The sequence below is a fragment of the Macaca mulatta genome, chromosome X (assembly GCF_049350105.2).
Source record: "Macaca mulatta isolate MMU2019108-1 chromosome X, T2T-MMU8v2.0, whole genome shotgun sequence".
NCBI classification, from domain to species: Eukaryota; Metazoa; Chordata; class Mammalia; order Primates; family Cercopithecidae; genus Macaca; species Macaca mulatta.
This window is the reverse complement of record NC_133426.1, coordinates 157,837,469-157,857,229: the sequence shown is the minus strand read 5'-3', so window position 1 is coordinate 157,857,229 and position 19,761 is coordinate 157,837,469. Positions and strand designations below refer to the sequence as shown.

The 19,761-nt window shown below is 37.2% G+C and overlaps 1 protein-coding gene across 1 annotated transcript in view; it reads right to left on the bottom strand.

The window, feature by feature from the left end:
* The window catches only part of PASD1 (PAS domain containing repressor 1), a 103,910-nt gene that overhangs the window by 47,404 nt on the left and 36,745 nt on the right, over positions 1 to 19,761 (bottom strand). The window contains exons 4-7 of the mRNA XM_015128424.3: positions 16,640 to 16,728; positions 9,617 to 9,706; positions 1,377 to 1,476; positions 815 to 925 (exon numbers count right to left, since the gene is read on the bottom strand). Coding sequence (XP_014983910.1) covers positions 815 to 925; positions 1,377 to 1,476; positions 9,617 to 9,706; positions 16,640 to 16,728 — 390 coding nt within the window. The remainder of the gene's footprint in view (positions 1 to 814; positions 926 to 1,376; positions 1,477 to 9,616; positions 9,707 to 16,639; positions 16,729 to 19,761) is intronic.

Genomic DNA, 19,761 nt, shown 5'->3' with positions numbered 1-19,761 from the left:
GTGTAGAGTGCTAATGTCATTGGTTTTTAAATGTTTCATTCTTTGCTTATTAGTGAGTTTGAGTATCTTTTCATATATTTGTTAGCTATTTGGGCTATTTACCTCTGATTCAAGTCCCAGATATTTTAATGGCTCCAAACCAGTTAATATTAATTAATTTATGTTAATTTCTCAGCTTGCAGTTTCTGACACCTCAAAATTTGTAAAATGGACCCTATATCCACACACAACAAAAATTTGGGTTTTGGTTTCCTGTAAGTGGCACATTTTGTCCATTCAAATTCCCAGAGAGAGATGATGAACCCACTCACTATTCTTCTGGGCCAATGGACAGAACTTTATTGATCACTTTATTGATCTCTAGGTTTTATATACTGGTGCTTGACTGGGTGTTAGAATTCCTGACCCCAGCCAATGGAGCCTATGCATGACTTAAAACCCACCAAGGCCACCACAAAATCAGCTTCTTCTTATCATTATCATACTGCTTTAAACTTTAATTTCTGGTACACATAGACACATAGAGTCCCCATTATTTTAAGCTTGGATATGCATTAAACTTCTTTTGTTATATGTTTGCAATCATTTCCTTGTTTTATAAAAGGAAAGAGCCATCCTTAACAACTCAGTGTCCCCCACCTTGTAAATTTCACTGTTAATTTTTTTAAAGTCTAATTAATGTGAGTAGTCAGAAACTGTGGCCACAGGGATATCAGACAGTTTGAAAGTACCAAGCAGAAGAGCATTTATGTTAGTAATGAGAGGCTACATAACTCATAAATGTCATATAGATAAGATAAACAGAATTGCTTACCATTACAAATATCTCTTACATTCACAATAAATTTCACGTATTCGTAAGCAGAACTATCACCATGTTCAACATTTCCTCTTTTTAAATGACAGCAAAATTCAATATGTGTTTCTAATAAAAAGAGAACAAACACAAAACAAGTCTACATTTGTACTTTACCATATTCTACTGGATTATTTCATATGACCAATGTCTTACTTAGATTAGATTTCACAAAAATATTATTTTCTTTCCATGAACATTAGCATTTACATAGCTATCTATGTTGTATCAGTAGAGCAGGGCACCAGCTAGAACACTACACACGATGGTCCATTATTTATACAGCACTAATGCAATTGTACAAATGCTACAATACTCAGGGTCTGTGGTGAAGAATAAGATTTAATGGAGGAGAGATTTTTAACACTAAAAATATAGTTTGTAATATTATATAAAAGTAAATTAATATATGATCAACAGCCATATATGCTCTAATTATCTTTTTAAAAATTAATCCATTGAGTGATTGTTACTTGTCCTTTAAAACCTAAGAATTTACTACTTTTAAAAATATACATACCTGAGTTTAACAAAGGAAATCTGAGAATAATCTTTTGGTAGACTTCATCTTTCTCTTCATCAGGCAGAAGGCTTAATAATTTTCTGCCCACAATCTCAGCCTGGCGGGAGAGGAGAGGAGGAGGTGAAGGGGAAAGGAAGGGGAAGAGGGAGAGAGTAAACTTTTTTATCTGTGTTAATACTGTTCAGTTCCTTTTTTATCTGTGTTAATACTGTTCAGTTCCTCTATCTCCTTACCTCCAGCGAGCTCATGCTCTGCCCCACCTCAGCCATCTACAGTTACATCTGTTATACCTCTAAAAAATACAATTCACATTATCCTACTTTATGACCACTACCTTCTACCTTTCCAGTGCACTCATACAAATACCCCTCTTGTATGTACCACCTCTCCAACAATGATTCCATCCACTAAGACCTCTAACCCATTTCTATCACATTTTCACTGTGCATTATCTTCCTCAAATCATCACATCTTTCCCTATCCAGCTCAGATTCCATGGTCACTGTAATCATTCCTATGTGCTCTTTCCCTCTACCACACTTGCCTGGGAAAATTTTGACTCTAGTTACTTCCAACCTTTCATTTACACCCACACCTTCACCCAAGCAATTGAATGTAGATGAAGAAAAACCCACAACTAAGCAGTATATTGTTTGAAATACTTATTCAACTCTGCCCAAAATTCATTTATTTAGACAATTTGCTCCCCTACTCTTTTTCCTCCTTCAAACCTCCAACGCCCCAGCCTTCCTTTTCAGCTGACCTAATTTCTTGTTTCAGTCAGTGAAAAAAATGGGAAATGTCAACATCTGACACCAAATCTACCAACCGATAATATCTATTCCTGTGCCTAGAGACCTGCTTTCCCTCCTCTTCCAATGAATAAGCTGTTACCTAAATTTGACTCCTTCGCCTGTGCACTGCATCCCATTTTCTGTAGACTATGAAAAGACATTGTTCTAGAAAGTCTTACTCTACCCCACACATTAAGTTTTCTTTTCCTCCTGACTGGGTGTTCCGATAAGCATACAGAATGCTGTATTATACATGCTATGATATCTGTCATCTATTTGGTCATTAAACACTGTATGCATGTATCAAAATATCACATGTATGCCATAAATATGTACAAATATTACATATCAATAAGAAACTTTAAAAATAATCAGGAAAACAAAAACAACAGCACAAAAATCTAAAAATGCATAACCTTCCTTTACATTACTGCCTCTCCCTTCAACTATAACTCTACTTATCTGGAGTTATGTACAAATATTATACATCAATAAGAAATTTTTTTTTTTTTTTTTTTTTTTTTTGAGACTGAGTCTGGCTCTGTTGCCCAGGCTGGAGTGCAGTGGCCGGATCTCAGCTCACTGCAAGCTCCGCCTCCCGGGTTTACGCCATTCTCCTGCCTCAGCCTCCGGAGTAGCTGGGACCACAGGCGCCCGCCACCTCGCCCGGCTAGTTTTTTGTATTTTTTAGTAGAGACGGGGTTTCACCGTGTTAGCCAGGATGGTCTCGATCTCCTGACCTTGTGATCCGCCCGTCTCAGCCTCCCAAAGTGCTGGGATTACAGGCTTGAGCCACCGTGCCCGGCTAATAAGAAATTTTAAAAATAATCAGGAAAACAAAAACAACACAAAATTCTGAACATGCATAATCTTCCTTTACATTACCGCCTCTCCCTTCAATTATAACTCTACTTATCTGGTCCACTTCGGGACAAAAATTCCTGAAATGAAACTATACTTGTCACCTCCCCTTTCTTCACTTCTCACTCTTTCTTGAAACCACACTAATGAAGTTTATATCTAACCACTCCACTGAAACTGCTTTTGTCAAGGTCACTAATGCCCTCCATATTGCCAAATCAAATCATCACTTCTCAGCCCTTCTCAGCCCTCACCTTACCAAGCATTTCAGCATTTGATGCAACTGATCCTTCCTTTTCCCTTGATACATTTACTTGACTTGCAGGACACCACACACATGAGGATATACTTCTACCTCAAAGGCTACTCCTTCACAATTTGCTAGATCTTACTCTTGCTTCCTGAATACTAGGCATCGGAGTACCAGGGCTTAGTCATTAGGCCTGTTTCCCTACGTAGTCTCTTCCACTTCCATCTCATTAAATACCACCTATCTGTTAATGACTCGCAGATACTCGTCTGTTGCCCGCACGATAACTCAATTTGGATGTCTAATCAGATTTCAATTTTAAGAGATCCAAAAAGAACTCCTGATCTTTTCTTTGACAAAATATGTTCCTCCCTCAGTCTTCCTAATATCAGTAATGGCAACCACCATTTACCCATTTACTTGTCCTTGACTTGCCTTTTATCTCTCAAACTCAACATCCATCAGCAATCTCTAATGGATCAATTTTCAAAACACGTACAGACTCAGTACACTTTTCACCACCTGGTCCAAGTCTCATTCCCAGTTTGGATTACTGCAGTAGCCGTTAACTGCTCTCCCTGCATCTGTTCTTGCCATGCCTCCACCACCACTCCATTCTCTATAGAACATCCAGCGTGATCCTTTCCAAACATAAGCCACATCATGCTATTCCTATGTTCACTCAAAATTTTCCACTGATTATCCAAGTCATTCTGAATAAAAGCCAACGTCTTTATAAGGGCTTTCACCACTCAATATTCTAGTTCCTTGTTGCTATTGACCTTATCTGCTCTCTCTCTCTCTTGCTCACTGCACTCCAGGTACACCTAACTCCTCATTCACATCCAAACACAACGAGAGCAAATACTCATCACAGAGCCCTTGAACTGACTCCTCCTTAAATGTGAAGCACTGGTTCCCAAATACTTGCAATGGCTTTCTCTCTCACTTAATACAGGTCTTTACTCAAAAGTATTTTACATAGCACCAACTCCTTGACATTCTCTTATTGCCTTTTTTGTTATCTGTTTATTATCTGCCTTCCCCATTAAAATGTAAATTGCAGTATAACAGAGACCTTGCCTGTCTTATTCACTGCTATATCCTCAACACCTAGAACAGAGCTTGGCACTGGTAAGCATTCAGTAAATATTGGTTGAATGAATGAATAATATTGTATCATGTAGCTGAAATATGGTGAGACATGGATAAATTGAATATCAGATATAGAAGTAATGAGCTTTTAATGTGATAGCAACAAAGTAATAAAGTATTCTTTGTAGCTGAATAATGGCTTTGTGTGACAAACCACAAATTCCAATGATTTTTTAACTGATTAGCATTAATAATCTACAGTCAATATTCAGAAATATATCTTTATGGCCCATTTGTAGAAGCCAGCCTATGAACTGGTCAATGCTCGAATTAGCAGATGGATGCTGTCTCAATCAAGTTTGGCTTGATTAAGGATAGAAATATTACCTTAATTTACCAAACAAAACATTATGGAATTAACAGGCAATACATCTTGACAGTGAAAGTCACACAGTAAAAAGAAAGGTAGATTTTTTTCACTAAATTTAACTTTTTCAATAAAAACGTTTTTGTTGGTTTAGTTATAAAATAGACTTTAGATGCCAAACTAGGTTACCTCTGTGGAGACGACTCATTCATTCACTCACCTAACACACGATAAACAACTGCTCCATGCCAGTCACTATTCTAGGTATGTTCACATATACAAGCTCACTTAATCCCCTGGGAGAGTAAGAATTATCCCTTGTCTTATTCTTCAGAAATTAAGGCTTCTCCAATTGTCAAGAGTTCAGAAATGCAGAAATGAAATTGACATGAAAGCTACATCTAATTCCGTATCTATTGTGCCTTTTACTACACCATAGCTGCCTAAGTCCAATTTGCATCAGGAACAGAAAATTTGCTACTGGACCAGTTCCTGTATTTTGGACATTCTACATGAAGTAATTCACTGAATAAGATTTTACACTTATTTCTTATAAGGGTTACAAAAGGTGAACCTGACAATGAATTCCAATGAGCACATAGTCTAGTAGGGCAGATTAAATATGCACAATCAATTATGATGTAAAGTATAAAATAATACCCTAACAAGAGGTACAAAGTGCTATGTCTCATAAGTTCTTTCATTAGATGAAAAATGAAGATAGTATTGTCACTTAAAAGAGTTCAAAGTGAGCTATCTTTTGATAGTCTACATTCTCTTGGATGTGACTAGTGGTAATGAGTTTCTTTTTGATTCTCTAGGGATAGGAATAGTGACAATAAGCTTTATAATTAACCACCAATTGAAACAGTGGATCTGTTCCAGTGACCTTGTTCCTTAGTTAGAAAAAGGGCAGAGACCTGAAAGCGTGATTAACCTCATGTTATTTTTGTAAATTTTTAGCATTTGCTCTTATTACACAAGGTAGAAAGATCAAGGTACTTAGAACTTAATGAAGCAAGGATAAATACCAGTGAAAAAATAAGGTGTTTTTTCAAAAGCCAAGTTTGCAAATATCTATTAGTTGTCACACAAATATTAGCATGGTGAGTCTCAGTTACGCCAAAAAAACAAAACAAAAAAAAAAGAATTAAGAAATTTACTGGGGACTCCATGACATTTACTGAGAATCTAGGCAAGAATCATCTTTTTTACTGCCAAAGACATTCATATTACACATGCATTAGAAAGCTATTCAACTGTATGGGGCACAGGGAAGGATAAGATCCTCTGCAGGAGATTTAGGCTGCATCTCAAATCAAATGAGACTCATCACTACTAAATCTCTGCTATCTGTAAGCTTCTCAGGGAAAACAGAGCAAATCTCATCACAGTTATCACAAACTAACCATGTACCTATGTTCAAAATTCGCTAAAGTCTAATCTCTTAAAGATTCAATGCTGAGAATCTTTTCAGATGTAGCGTATGTTTTAAAAGTTTCATTTGCTTTAGAACTGCAAAAGAGAATAAATATATGTAAACTCCCAGATTTGATTTTATTTTCAGGGGGAACAATGGAGTGGGGGTGAGTAGGAGGGCAGGCTGCTAAGAACAGGGGGCAGTGACTAGAACTTACTACTACAAATGACTATGAGTTTTTCCAAAGGAAAAAAAAAACTGTCAATAAAATCAATGATTGGGAAAATATGATGGAAGGTTTCAGATAAAAGTTTAATGCCATGATGATAACGATAACAGGCATCACTTTATTCATGGTATATGTTGTAACAGCATAACTTGGACACATCTTATCTCTCTGTCATACCCATCTTCAATACATCAGCAAAACAACTTATTTTACCTACAAAATACTTTCACTGCCACATTAATCCAACCCACTACCATCTATAGCCCTCCAAGTGGACTCTGTACTTCCATGCCTGCCCCTCATAGCCAATTCTTGACATAAAAGCCAAAGCGATTCTGATAAAACTTAAGTCAGATCATTTCTTTCATCTGCTCCAACCTCCCCAATGGCTTCCTCCCATCTCAGAGGAAAAGGGATGTTACTTCTCCTGTTACTGCTCTGACTTTATCATCTCTATTTTCCTTTTGCTCACATCACTCCAGTCACACTGTTCTCTCTGCTGTACCTTTTCCTGCTTTCAGGCTCTTACATATGCTTTCTCCTCTGTCTGAAAGATACTTGCTCCAATTACCTGCATATCACACATACTCCATTCAGGTCTCTGTATAATCACGTTATTTATAATAACTCATCTCCCAGCACTCTCTAAGTAATATTATTTCCCCACTTATAGAAGAGAAACTAAAGGTTACGTAGTTAGAGAGAAACAAAGCAAATTTTAATTTCTAGATTATTTGATTATTTGATTCCAAAGACCAAGTTCTTTCCATTCCACCATGCTATTAGTTTGGAGTTGCTCCACAGACAGAGGTGCCTAGATGTGCAATGAAACTGAAGATTCCTGGAGCCACGCAGACACTCTAGAAATGGTTCGGTCTCCATTTTATAATATAAGTTGGATGACTTACAAAATGAAATTTTTAATCAAAGCCTGAGAAAAAGATTGCCTGTTTCGAAAAATTAAGAACAGTTAGGATTTAATGAGGAAGTGTGAAACTATGCCTCAGGTGTAGTCGTTTTTAACCTTGTTTTATAGGAATATATAACTTAATTCCCATTTAATGTTTATGTACAAATATAATAGTTATACATTTATTTTTAAGTACACTGATCTCAGGTAAATCAAGTCTATTGTTTAAGGCTGGCAGTTCAAAGCACATGTCCCAGATACCTCTCTAGACCTTGTGGTTTTGGGGCAGCGTGTGTGTGTGTCGTACCTCAAATGTTGAAGGGTGAAAGAGCTTCTTGATAATGAAAACTCTGAACCAAATACATAAAGAAGCAAGATCATATCATAACTAACACCATCATTATAATAAATCTTCACATAATAAGAAAAAGTCACCAGTCTCAGCCAATGACCAATTTGGTTTAAGCAATATCTGATGCCACAAAAATTTGGGTAGTTTTCTGGTCTTCATTATAATAAAATTTAAGCTGTAATGGATCATACTCGCACATTCCTTCTTTAAATATAGATTTTAAAAGAATCTTTTCCTTCTATGATTTAAATATACTAAAGTGCAATCCAATAAATATCTCTATTTGCATTTTATTCAGCTGTTTTGGTAGCCTACAAATATAAGCTGAATTTGAAAATGTAAACTGTTTTTTAAAAAAACGAAAGAGAATGAGAAATAAAAGAGATTGATTCTAGCATCTGTAATTTTTTTTTTTTTTTTTTTTTTTTTTTTTTTTTTTTTTTTGAGACGGAGTCTCGCTCTGTCACCCAGGCTGGAGTGCAGTGGAGCGATCTCCGCTCACTGCAAGCTCTGCTGCCTCCCAGGTTCACGCCATTCTCCTGCCTCAGCCTCCCGAGAAGCTGGGACTACAGACGCCCGCCACCACGCCCGGCTAATTTTTTTTTGTATTTTTAGTAGAGATGGAGTTTCACCGTGTTTGCCAGGATGGTCTCGATCTCCTGACCTCGTGATCCGCCCGCCTCGGCCTCCCAAAGTGCTGAGATTACAGGCGTGAGCCACCGTGCCCGGCCGCATCTGTAATTTTTTTTAAAGGGTGTAAGGACTCTGAGTTTCCAAGCAGGCCACGGAACATGCCAACTGGCCTGGCTAAACTAGTGAAATGTTTTTAATCCACTTCCAACCTAACTACAGGATAATCTAACCCTAGCTTCTATTAATTTCCATGTTCCAAACTTGAGTGCTATAGATCTCTGGATCAGGGTTTGTCAAGTTCTTGAGACAACTCTGTGAGAATGAGGAATACGTAATGAAAACAACCGAGATATGATTGTTTTACACTACCACCAATAGTGCATAGGGGTTTCAATTTCTTCATATCCTCTCCCAAAACTTTTTGTTAACACAACCATGCCAATGGCAGACAGTTTGTGTGGGAGGGTTGTTGTTGGTAAATGTATTCTAGGTAACCCCTCCTCAAGCACCTGTATAAGTGGAATATCAAGGCCTTGCTACAGACTGAATGTTTATGTCCCCCAAAACTTTATATATTGAAATAATCTAACTGTCAATGTGACGGTATTATATTAAGAGATGGGGCCTTTGGAGATGATTAATGGGATTAGTGTCCTTATAAAAGAGACCCCTAGGCTGGGCATGGTGGCTCATGCCTTTAACCCCAGCACTTTGGGAGGCCGAGATGGGCAGATCTCTTGAGGTCAGGAGTTTGAGGCCAGCCTGGCCAACATGGTGAAACCCCGTCTCTACTAAAAATACAAAAATTAGCCAGGCGTGGTGGCGTGTGCCTATAATCCCAGCTACTGAGGAGGCTGAGGCAAGAGAATCACTTGAACCCAGGAGGCAGAGGTTGCAGTGAGCCGAGATCGCACCACTGCACTCCAGCCTGGGTGACGGAGTGAGATTCCATCTCAAAAAAAAAAAAAAAAAAAAAAAAAAAAAAAAAAAAAAAGAGCTCCCTTGCTTCTTCTACTATATGAGGTTATAATAAGAATAAAGATGTCTATGAACCAGAGAGTGGGCCCTCACTAGACACCAAATCTGTTGGCACCTTGATCTTGGATTTCTCAGACTCTAAAACTATAAAATGTAAATTTGTGTTGCTTACAAAGGCACCCAATCTACAGTATTCTGAAACCAATGAAAATGACAATAAAACAGGAGCACGTTTTGACAACATGGAAAACATCTTCTCTGATGAGCTTTATGCTCCTGAAAATAAATAATGAACCCCTAAACAACAAACCAGAATGATCCACTTTCCCAAAAGTAGAAAGAACTTACTGGTAAATGTCCAAGAAGAGAAGAGATGTTTTCAGCCACATGAATGATCACTCCATCTGCGCTCAGTGTAATCATAAAGCCATCTAATAACTAATGACGAGAGGATAATAATGTAATTAAATAGTGGAACAATAATAAAATGATAGCTTTATTGCTAAATGCTTAGATAATTATAATGGCACACTGAAATGTATTGCAGTCCTTAAATATCAATAAAATAGGCACAGACTTAATTAAAATTCCATTATTCTGCCTCCTACACAGAATCTACTTAACCTTAAGCATGAAATGTTTATCAAATGATATGTCACTTAAACAAACAAATTTCAATGTACACCCAATTAACATGAAATTCTCTAACACAAGCTAAGAAGATTCATTTCCATGTGTAGGTTGTTTCACTTTAAGAACACTTAATTTCAAAAAAGTTAAAAATATTTTAAGGACACTTTCATTTGTGGTTAGGTTAGTCATCTCCTTATAAATATGGATATTGCCATCACTTTCCTGCTATATAATGGATTCAATAGCCAGACAAATGCCTCCTGGTAGAGAATATCTAAAATGATGAATAAAATATATTAAAACTTATTTTTCAAAACAGGACCAAGCTATTGGTAAAGTAAGGGAAATAATCTGGTGTCAGAAATGACTAGATTGTGAGAATTAAGACATCAGAGAATATTAGACCCTGTATTTGCCTTGAGACTATCTTCCAACACTGATGGCCTAGAGCTTGGGGGACAAAAGCAAAGCCGAGGCCTGTACAAGGCAGGAGGTGAAATCAAAGACCACAATATAAAGCCAGGTCTCCAAAAGGGTGACACCTTCAACAGGTGAAACAGAAAAATCTTATCCAGTGAAAGGAGACAGGGAATGTGCATGCCTCCCTCAGCCTCAGTCCTGGGAAGAGTAGGAAAAGAGAAAATAGTCAACTTTAGGAGGCACTAAGCAGAAGCCCACCTTTACACAAACTTGGAGCTAGAATTCATATACTACCTGTGTGGCCCTCAACGACCAAAGTCTAATATCTAGTTTAAAGTGATCCTGACCCCATATGTCTAACAAAAGTAAATCAAAATCAAGAACTCATGCAGATAAAGTTACAAATAATACGAGCTTATAATAAAAATAAAACACAGGAAGAGATGAAGCATTATGAACAAGAGGCAACAGACATAATAAAATAAAGAATCATATTTAAAAAATAACAGATATTGGAATTATCAGATACAGAATACAAAACAAGTATGCTTAATAGGCTTAAATAAATAACAAAGGGCACTAAAAATATGAAGAAACAAGAGACTCACAACTGACTCGTGAGATATAAAACATAATCAAACAGAATGTCTATAGATGATATTGTCATCAAAATTAGAAACTTAATGTATAGGTTAAATAGTATGTTAGAACACAGCCAGAAATAAAATTGTTGAGCTGGAAAGAGCTGAGAAAATGACTCAGAATGTAACACAAGGAGACATACAAATGGAAAAATAAGATAAATTCATTTCATGGAGAAGAGAATGAGAAAGTCCAACATATGTCTGATCAGTGTTCCAGAAGGAGATAATATAACAGAGAAGAGGAAATACGCAATGAGATACAGGTTGAAAATTATCCAGAAGTAATAAAATACATCAATCTTAAGATTCAGGAAGCCCAAGTAATTGCAAACAGGATTCTACATTTGGATAAAGTCACGAAATCCTCAAACCCATTAGGATGGGCTATGATTAAAACAAAACAAATAGTTTTGGGACAAGATATAAAGAAATTGAAACCCCTATGCACTATTGAGGTTAGTGTAAAATGACAAAGCTGCTATAGAGAACTCTATGGCAGTCTCTCAAATAACTAAACATAGAACTATCATGTGATTCAGCATTTCCACTTCTGGGTGTATAAAAAAAAAAAACAACCTGAAAGCAGGAACTCAAACAGATATGTGTACACCTATGCTCACAGAAGCATTATTCATAATGGCCAAAAGGTGTAAACAATCTAAGTGTCCAACAGATGAATGTATAACCAAAATGTATAACAAACAACGAAATATTATTCAGCCTTAAAAGGAAAGAGAATTTTGCCACATACTACAACATGGATGAAACATGAAGATATTATACTAAGTGAAACAAGTCACAAAAGGACACTACTGTATGATTCCATTTATATGAAGTTCCTAGGACAGCCAAATAGATAGATGCACAAAGTAGAATGGTGGTTACCAGGAACTGGGAGAAAGTGAGAATGGGGAGTTATTGTGTTTCAATTACGCAAGCTTTTAAAAGCTGGAAATGGATGGTGGTGATGGTTGCACAATAATGTGAATGTACTTAATGCCACTGAACTCTATATTTAAAAGTGATTAAATGATAAATTCATGTTATATACATTTTACAATAATAAAAAAACAGGCCAAATAATAAGTTATAATGGAGATTAGAAAGTATTTATGATATAATAATTTTTTAAACACCATTTATCAAGACTTGTGAAATGCAGCTAAAACAACATTTGGGAATCTTTGCCTAAGTGTATATATTAGAAAAGAAAATTGGTTAGAAATCAATGAATTAAATAATCTAAAATTGTTAGAGAACAAAAAACGAACCCAAAAAAGTAGAAAAAAGTAAATAATAAAAATAGCAGAAACTAATAAAATAAAAAATAATGACACAATGGAGAGAATCAAGAAAGTTAAAAGTCAATTCTTCGACAAGAACATTAAAATTGACAAAACTCTGGTAAGACGAATCATGGGGCAAAAAACACAAACAATATTAGGAGTGAAAGTGGATATCATTACAGAAGCTTCATTATGAACAACTTTATGCCAACAAATTTGAAAGCAAGTCTTAGAAAAATATAAATTACAAAAAGTAACTTGAGAAGAAGTAAAAAATATAACCAATCACATCATCATTAAACAGCAAAATCACTACTTTAAAATATTCTCTTATCTTTATAATGTTTCTCCTTCATAGCATACACAAAAAAGAACTCAAAAAGTATGAACACATTAAATATAACAGATAAAACGTTAAAGCTTTTAAAATAAAATATAAGAGAATATATTTATTACCTTGTGGTAGGTTAAGGATTTTTTAAACAAGAAAGTAAACACTCTTTGGTAAATTTGATTACTTTAAAATTAATAATTTCTGTTTGTCCAAAGTCACCTTAAATAGTGAAAAGGCAAGTTTCAAACTAGAACAAGAATTTTGCAACACATAACTTGCAAGTGATTCATTTCCAGAATCTGTTTAAAATCTCCAACATATGAATAATTAGAAAGAACAACAATATCATAAGAAACTGAGCAAAGGTTAGAAACAAGCATCTCATAGAAGAGGAAACACAAATGGCCTCAAAATTTGTGAAAAGACGCTCATTGTCATTTGTAATGAAACAAGACACCATTCCATTCCCAACCAATTGACAAAAATTTAAAAATTAGACAATAAATTGTTAGCAAGGATGTGGAGCAATAAGAACTTTCATCCACTACTACTAAGAATATAAATGAACAGTAAAATACACAGTGAAACACAGCCACTTGAAAAGCATTGCCATTTTCATGTAAAGGGGAGCTACCCTACCACTCCACTCTACCCTCCAGCAATCTCACTCCTAGATATACACCTAGAAACACTCTTGCTTATATGGAAAAGGATATACGAACAAAAATGTTCAAACCAAAACTGCTCTCAATAACAAAAACCTACAGCTCTGCAAGACCCAGTTTATGCGCCTCCGATTCATACCCCATCCCACCCTCAATCAAGCCAGGGATTTTAGCTTTCCTTTTGCAGTCCCAGCCTAGTCTCCTAACTCCGCCAGCAGTAGGGGTTTTCAGTATCCATCCAAAGTGACTGGATTCATGAAAGCAGTAACTTCATCCACCTTGGGGCATCGGATCTGGGTACCCCAGTGGGTTTCCAAAAAAGCCAGGTGACTTTTGACTAAGGACAGGAGACAGAAAATGACAGGAGATAGAAAGGAACTGGTAGATACAGTATTTTCCCTTCCTCCCCTATACAGACTATTCTAAGGTGCGGTGCCTTTTACATAGTTTAAGAGTGACTGAACAACCCACTGTGTGTTCTTGTGAAGCTGTATCCAGCTTGGTAATAAACTATCCTAAATTTCAGTTCCCTTCTTCCCTGCCTTACTTTTCTTTCCCCCTCACCCTCACTATCCTGAGAATGTATATCCCACTAAAACCTTAGCATGTAAGTTTTGTTTCTGCCTCTACTTCCTAAGGAGCATGAGCTAAAACTGATTTCTAGTGCCCATCAACAGTAAAATGGTTAATTGTACAGTATGTTCTAACAAGAATACAGAAGTAAAAATGAATGCACTAGAGTTACATGCAGTGTCATGGATGAATTGAAAAAGGTTGAGCAAAAATATCAAGTCAGAGAAGAATACATACAATATAATTCAATTTATATAAAGGTGAAAGTCATGCAAAAGAAAACAACATATCACTTACAGATGCATACACTTGTCCTAAAAATACAAAGCAAGGCAAAGGAATATTGATACAGAACTCAGGAAGTGGTAGGGAAGAAGTGGTGTGGAAGAAGAAGATCATGACAAAGGGGATTTCAAAGGATCTGGTAATGCTCTATTTCTTAACCTCAGTGTTACCTGTACTATTTTTTAACTGTTAATATATGTTATATACATTTTTGTAAGATAAAATTTTAAGTAAAAGTTTTTAAAACTGGGTGCTTGCTATTTCCTATTAGACGTCAAAAGATAACGTCCAAAACTGCCACATGCCTGAAGTGACCTTCCAAACACATAGGTTCAGAAAACAGTCTAGGCGGATCTGGTAAGGCGTTTTGCTCCTCTACTCATTTTTTGTATGTCTGCTTGCTTTTGGCATTTTGATTACCACATTCTCTACTGAGATGGTTTGCTCTGAGTTAGTATGGACCCCCATGGGCTGGAGTATAAGTGAGGAAACATGGTGTGCTACTTAGCTGTGCTACTCAACAGGTCTTGGAGTAGCACAAGGTGCAAGGTGCAAGCTCTCCCAGTTTGGTCTCCTCTTTCCTACAGTAAAAACGATCAACATCATTATTAACTTACTCATAGGCTTCTTATGAGGATGCTCATAAGAGGATGCTCTACATGAGAGCACTGTGTAGGCTACTCTACACGAGAGCACTCTACATGAGAGTGGCTACTCTACATGAGAGCACTGTGTAGGTTGTTACACAGATGTCAGGAGGCTCTTACGTTTGACCAACAGTATGGCAAACAGGAAGGAAACATCCAAAGCTAAGTCATTGCTCTGAAATACAAGCCATAAGAAACAAAGGCACCTTGCTCTCTTGCCCTCCAAACTCCGCTTTCTTTCATGCTTCAAAAGAATGGCCAAAGCTGTAATGAAACTAGAAAGTGAAGAGAAAGAGCCCTCTACTGTCCCTCTTCTCAGATTTCCTGATGTTTCCATCTCTCTGCCTGAAGTCAGCCCTGATTGGTCAGACTGAGCTTGTTTATTGCAAGAAAAAACTTCATGAATAAAGAACAGACTTTTCTAGGGAAGTTATTAAAGCCTAATGGAGGGGAATAAAGTGGAAAGGAGGGAATTACCCAAGATATTCTGATCCTTCCAGTTGAATGCCATATATTCTGTAGTTGTGAACATAATTATCCCTCTAGGGTGTAGTTATACCTTGTCTAGCTTCTAAAATATTTCAAATAAGCATCTGGTTTCATAAAATTGGTAACAAGATTTCACATAACACATTTTAAGTCCTCTATTTAGCAAATATTTGTGTATAGGATCCCTAAAACAAAACCTTTAATAAAATTGAGAGAGGGTCGTGTGCAGTGGCTCATGCCTGTAATCCCAGCACTTTGGGAGGCCAAGGTGAATCGCTTGAGCCCAGGAGCTCAGGAGACCAGCCTGGGTGACATAGTGAGACCTTGTCTCTATAAAGAGTTATAAAACATAATTAGCTGAGCATGGTAGTGTGCACCTCTGGTCCCAGCTACTTTGGGGGCTGAGGTGGGAGGATTGCTCGGGCCCAGAAGGCTGAGGCTGCAGTGAGCTACAATCATACAACTGCACTCCAACCTGGATGACAGAGTGAGACCCTGTGTCAAAAAAAAAAAAAAAAAAGTGAGAGTCTGTTGCTTAAAAGGAAGAAAAATGAAGTAGAATATTAAAATATGGTTCCACTCATTCACAGTCAGTAGAATTTTGGCTCTAACATTGGGATGGGTTTGAAAAGATTCACTCACACAATGCCTTTCTCAGACACCATTATGACCACTAATGGTCATAGTGCTGGGTGATCAGCCAGTACCGAAAGAGAAAAGGGACCAGACTGATAATTTCTGGGTGTCCAATATTGCCAAACAGTGTACTATATATTTTACACATGTTCACTTTATTTTATTCTCACATCATCTCAATGAGATAAAGATCATTTTTACTCATTTTAAAGAGAAAGAAATCAAGGCTCAGAGATGGTAATTCAGTCAAGACACACAGCAAGTAAGTGACAAAGGCAAAATCTGTATCCTTATCTGTCCAACTCAAAGGAATATGGTCCTTCGGAGTGCAGTTTGTGGCTTGTGAAACTAACCAGTTCTCTTGGAGATAGAAACTATAAACACCTTACATTCTTGAGGGGGGAACAACTACTTGAAGGCTAATTCATTAGAGTATAACCATCTATGTTGAAAAAGTCTACCAGATAACCACTTAACTTGCCACTAACCTATGCAAAGATTTGTTTGTGTTTGTTGTCACTCAAAATCAGTGTTTCTCAAAACTCAGTTGGCATAGGAAGCATCCGGGGAGCTTAAGAGAAATGCAAACTCCTGGCCCTAACAGGTTTGAGATTCTGATCCAGACGATTTAAGTTATCAAGCTCTCTGGTTGATTCTAATGCATATTATCTCCTAATCACACTTTGACGAACACTATTCTTTGTCTTCTATTACATGTATTCAACATATGAAGTAATCAAAGAACAAAAGCCCTCTTACCTGTAGCATCATTTGGTTGAAGTCATCATAGGTACGAAAAGATGGAATCCAATGTAATTTCCTTTGAGAGCTTTTTGGATTGACTTTGTCTTTTTAGAAAAAGGAAGAAAGTACAGAACAGTGTCACATTAAAATGATTAGCTATGGGTATTAGATTTTTCAAAGTTATACCTAATTTATAGAAAAGACTCATGAGAAAATGCTGAGTGCTAATGAAGGATCTGATGTTGGCTAACTAATTGTATATAAATGATCACAAACACAGAAGTGTTTGGAATTGAAAAAGACTTTGAAGATCATCCAACTCAATTTCTACCCCACACATTATGACCTGTTAAACACTTTTATGATTTTTCAACTTCTAGTTATTTTTTTCCTCTTGAGTTCTACCAAAACCCAGTATCCATAATCCACCAGGTAAGTCAAGGGGCTCTAAGTAGGTCCAGACCCCCAAAGTCCTCCCCTAGTCCTGACTAAATTATGAAATTCCACTCTTTAGTTTCATCTATTTAAGCTTTATACAAGGTCCCTTAACTAGAATATCTTCAAGCTTTATCTTTCATCTCTTCCAAGCTACTGGTACTGTCCTCTCCCCCATCCGTCCTATCACATTCTTCAGGGTTTTCTGGTTTCCTCAATGAAAAGTGTGTTTCTGCTCCTGTCTTTGCTGTCAACATGTGCCCCTCTCTACCTCCCCAACTCCACCCTACTCCACTAACTTCACTAGCAAAGGGACTTCACTAACACAGCCCTCTAATCTCAAGTGATTTTAATACTTCATGTCAATAAACATTAGTTCCTTCTCCTCACAGAAAAATGAGACCCATAGCATACAACTTTGATCTCTATTAAAAATATAAAATCGTATGACAAGGATAATGTTTACAGTGGCTATTGCTTTCTTGACAGGCATGAGTCTCTGACTCGTTCCTAGAAGTAGAGTTGGGTAAGAGGGAGGCCATGCATAAGGAGAGCTTTAGAGCCCTCACTGATGAGGGAATGAAAATAGGGTGTGTAACTGGGTGTGAAATAGGAGTAACATGAAAAGTAAACCATGCCAACTGCATAAATGCCTCAAGATCAGTGATCCTGACCACTGTCCCAGCTTGGAAACTCAATTCTAGGCATAGCTCTTCAAACTCAAGAAACAACCCATGATACTCTTCCACAGTCAATTTCTGAAGAAATTTCTCCATTGCCTTCCAGTTCCATCTAATAACTTTCACCTCCTATACTTCATTCAAAGAAATAAAAAAGATAGGGGAATTCATATACTGTCAAGAAAGGATAACCACTGTATTTTATAAATAAATCATAAAGGACTTTTCTACTTTACTATTACCCATGAACTTGTTTTTGTTTATTCTCTAAGGTGTGCATCATATCCAATTCTTCACCATATCCCCAATGTCTAACATGGTACTTAAGTCATGGCAGGGATTTAACACTTGTTAAACTGAACCTCTTTTATTCATTTATTTAACAAATGTTTACAGAGCTTCTGCTATGGGTCATATTCTGCTTTACAGGTTCAGGATATAGCATAAACAAGAAAAATAAGGTGACTGTTCTTTTGTATCTTACAGACTGATGGGGCAGCGTAGACAAATAATCAACACATAGACAACAGAACAGACAGTTTCAGGTATCTGCAAGTACAATAATTGGTAAGATCGGGTGATCAAGAAAAGCCTTACTAGGAAGGTACTAGGAAGGTAACATCTGAACTAAGATTTGATAGACAAGAAACCAACTGTGTGAAGATATGGGACCAAATCATCTCAGGGAGATGAAGCAGTAAGTGCAACATGAAGCAGGAAATCATTTTGCCTATTTGAAGAGACGAAAGGATCCCAAAGTGGCCGCAGTGGGATGACCAGGGGGTAAAGCAGTAGGAAAGCCTGAGAGATAGGAAGGGCCAGATCATGTAGGGTATATGGTAAGAAGTTTGTATTTTATGCTGAGTAAAACATGAAATGCTTTTAATTATTATTATTTTGAGATAGAGTCTCGCTCTGTTTCCCAGGCTGCAGTGTAGTGGCGCGATCTCAGCTCACTGCAACCTCCGCCTCCCGGGTTCAAGCTATTCTCCTGCCTCAGCCTCTCGAGTAGCGGGGAATACAGGTACCTGCCATCACACCCAGTTAATTTTTTGTATTTTTAGTAGAGATGGGGTTTCACCATGTTGGCCAGGCTGGTCTTGAACTCCTGACCTCAGGAGTTCAGGTGATCCACCCACCTCGGCCTCCCAAAGTGCCGAGATGACAGGTGTGAGCCAGCGTGCCCAGCCCATGAAGTGCTTTTAAGCAGGAGAGTGACATGGTAGATTTTTACAAGATCCCTATGGCTGTTTGTTGCAAACAGAATGAAGTGGGTAGCAAAGATAGAGGCAGAATCTAGCTATGAACCTTCATCAAAAGTAAGAGATGAGGGAATGGGGAGATGTTGGACAAAGGATACAAAATTTCAGTTAGAATAAGTTCAAGTTCTATTACACATCATGGTGACTACAGTAAATAACAATATATTGTACACTTGAGAATTGCTAAGAGAGTAGATTTGATGTGGTCTCATCGGAGAAAGGTAAGTATGTGAGGTAATGCATATATCAATTAGCTGGATTTAGCCATTCCACAGTGTATACATATATCAAAATACCATGTTCTATACCATAAATCCACACAATTTTTATTGATCAATTTAAAAAAGAAAAAGAAAAAAAAGTAAGAGATGATGGTGGCCTGGATTTGGGTGGTACATCAAGGCTACGCAAATGGTGAGAAATGTATAGATATGAAACATACTGTGTAGGTAGAAGCCAAAAAAATATTGCAGAGGAATTGGATAGGATGGTGAATGAAGTGGAGGAAATAAGAACGGCTTCTAAACTTTTTGCTTGTGCGCCTGGCAGAACGACTGGTGGTTGCCAGTTACTGATATGAAGAGAACTGGAGGTGGGGATGAGACAGGCAATGCAGTGTAGGGGTATCAAGAGTTCCTTTATGGCCATGTTAACCCTTCTATTTAATATGCAATTGAGGACATCACGTAGAAAACTCTTTTGCTAATTGTATAATAAGTATGATTCTCAGGGAAGGAGCTCAGGGCTGGAGATAGATTTT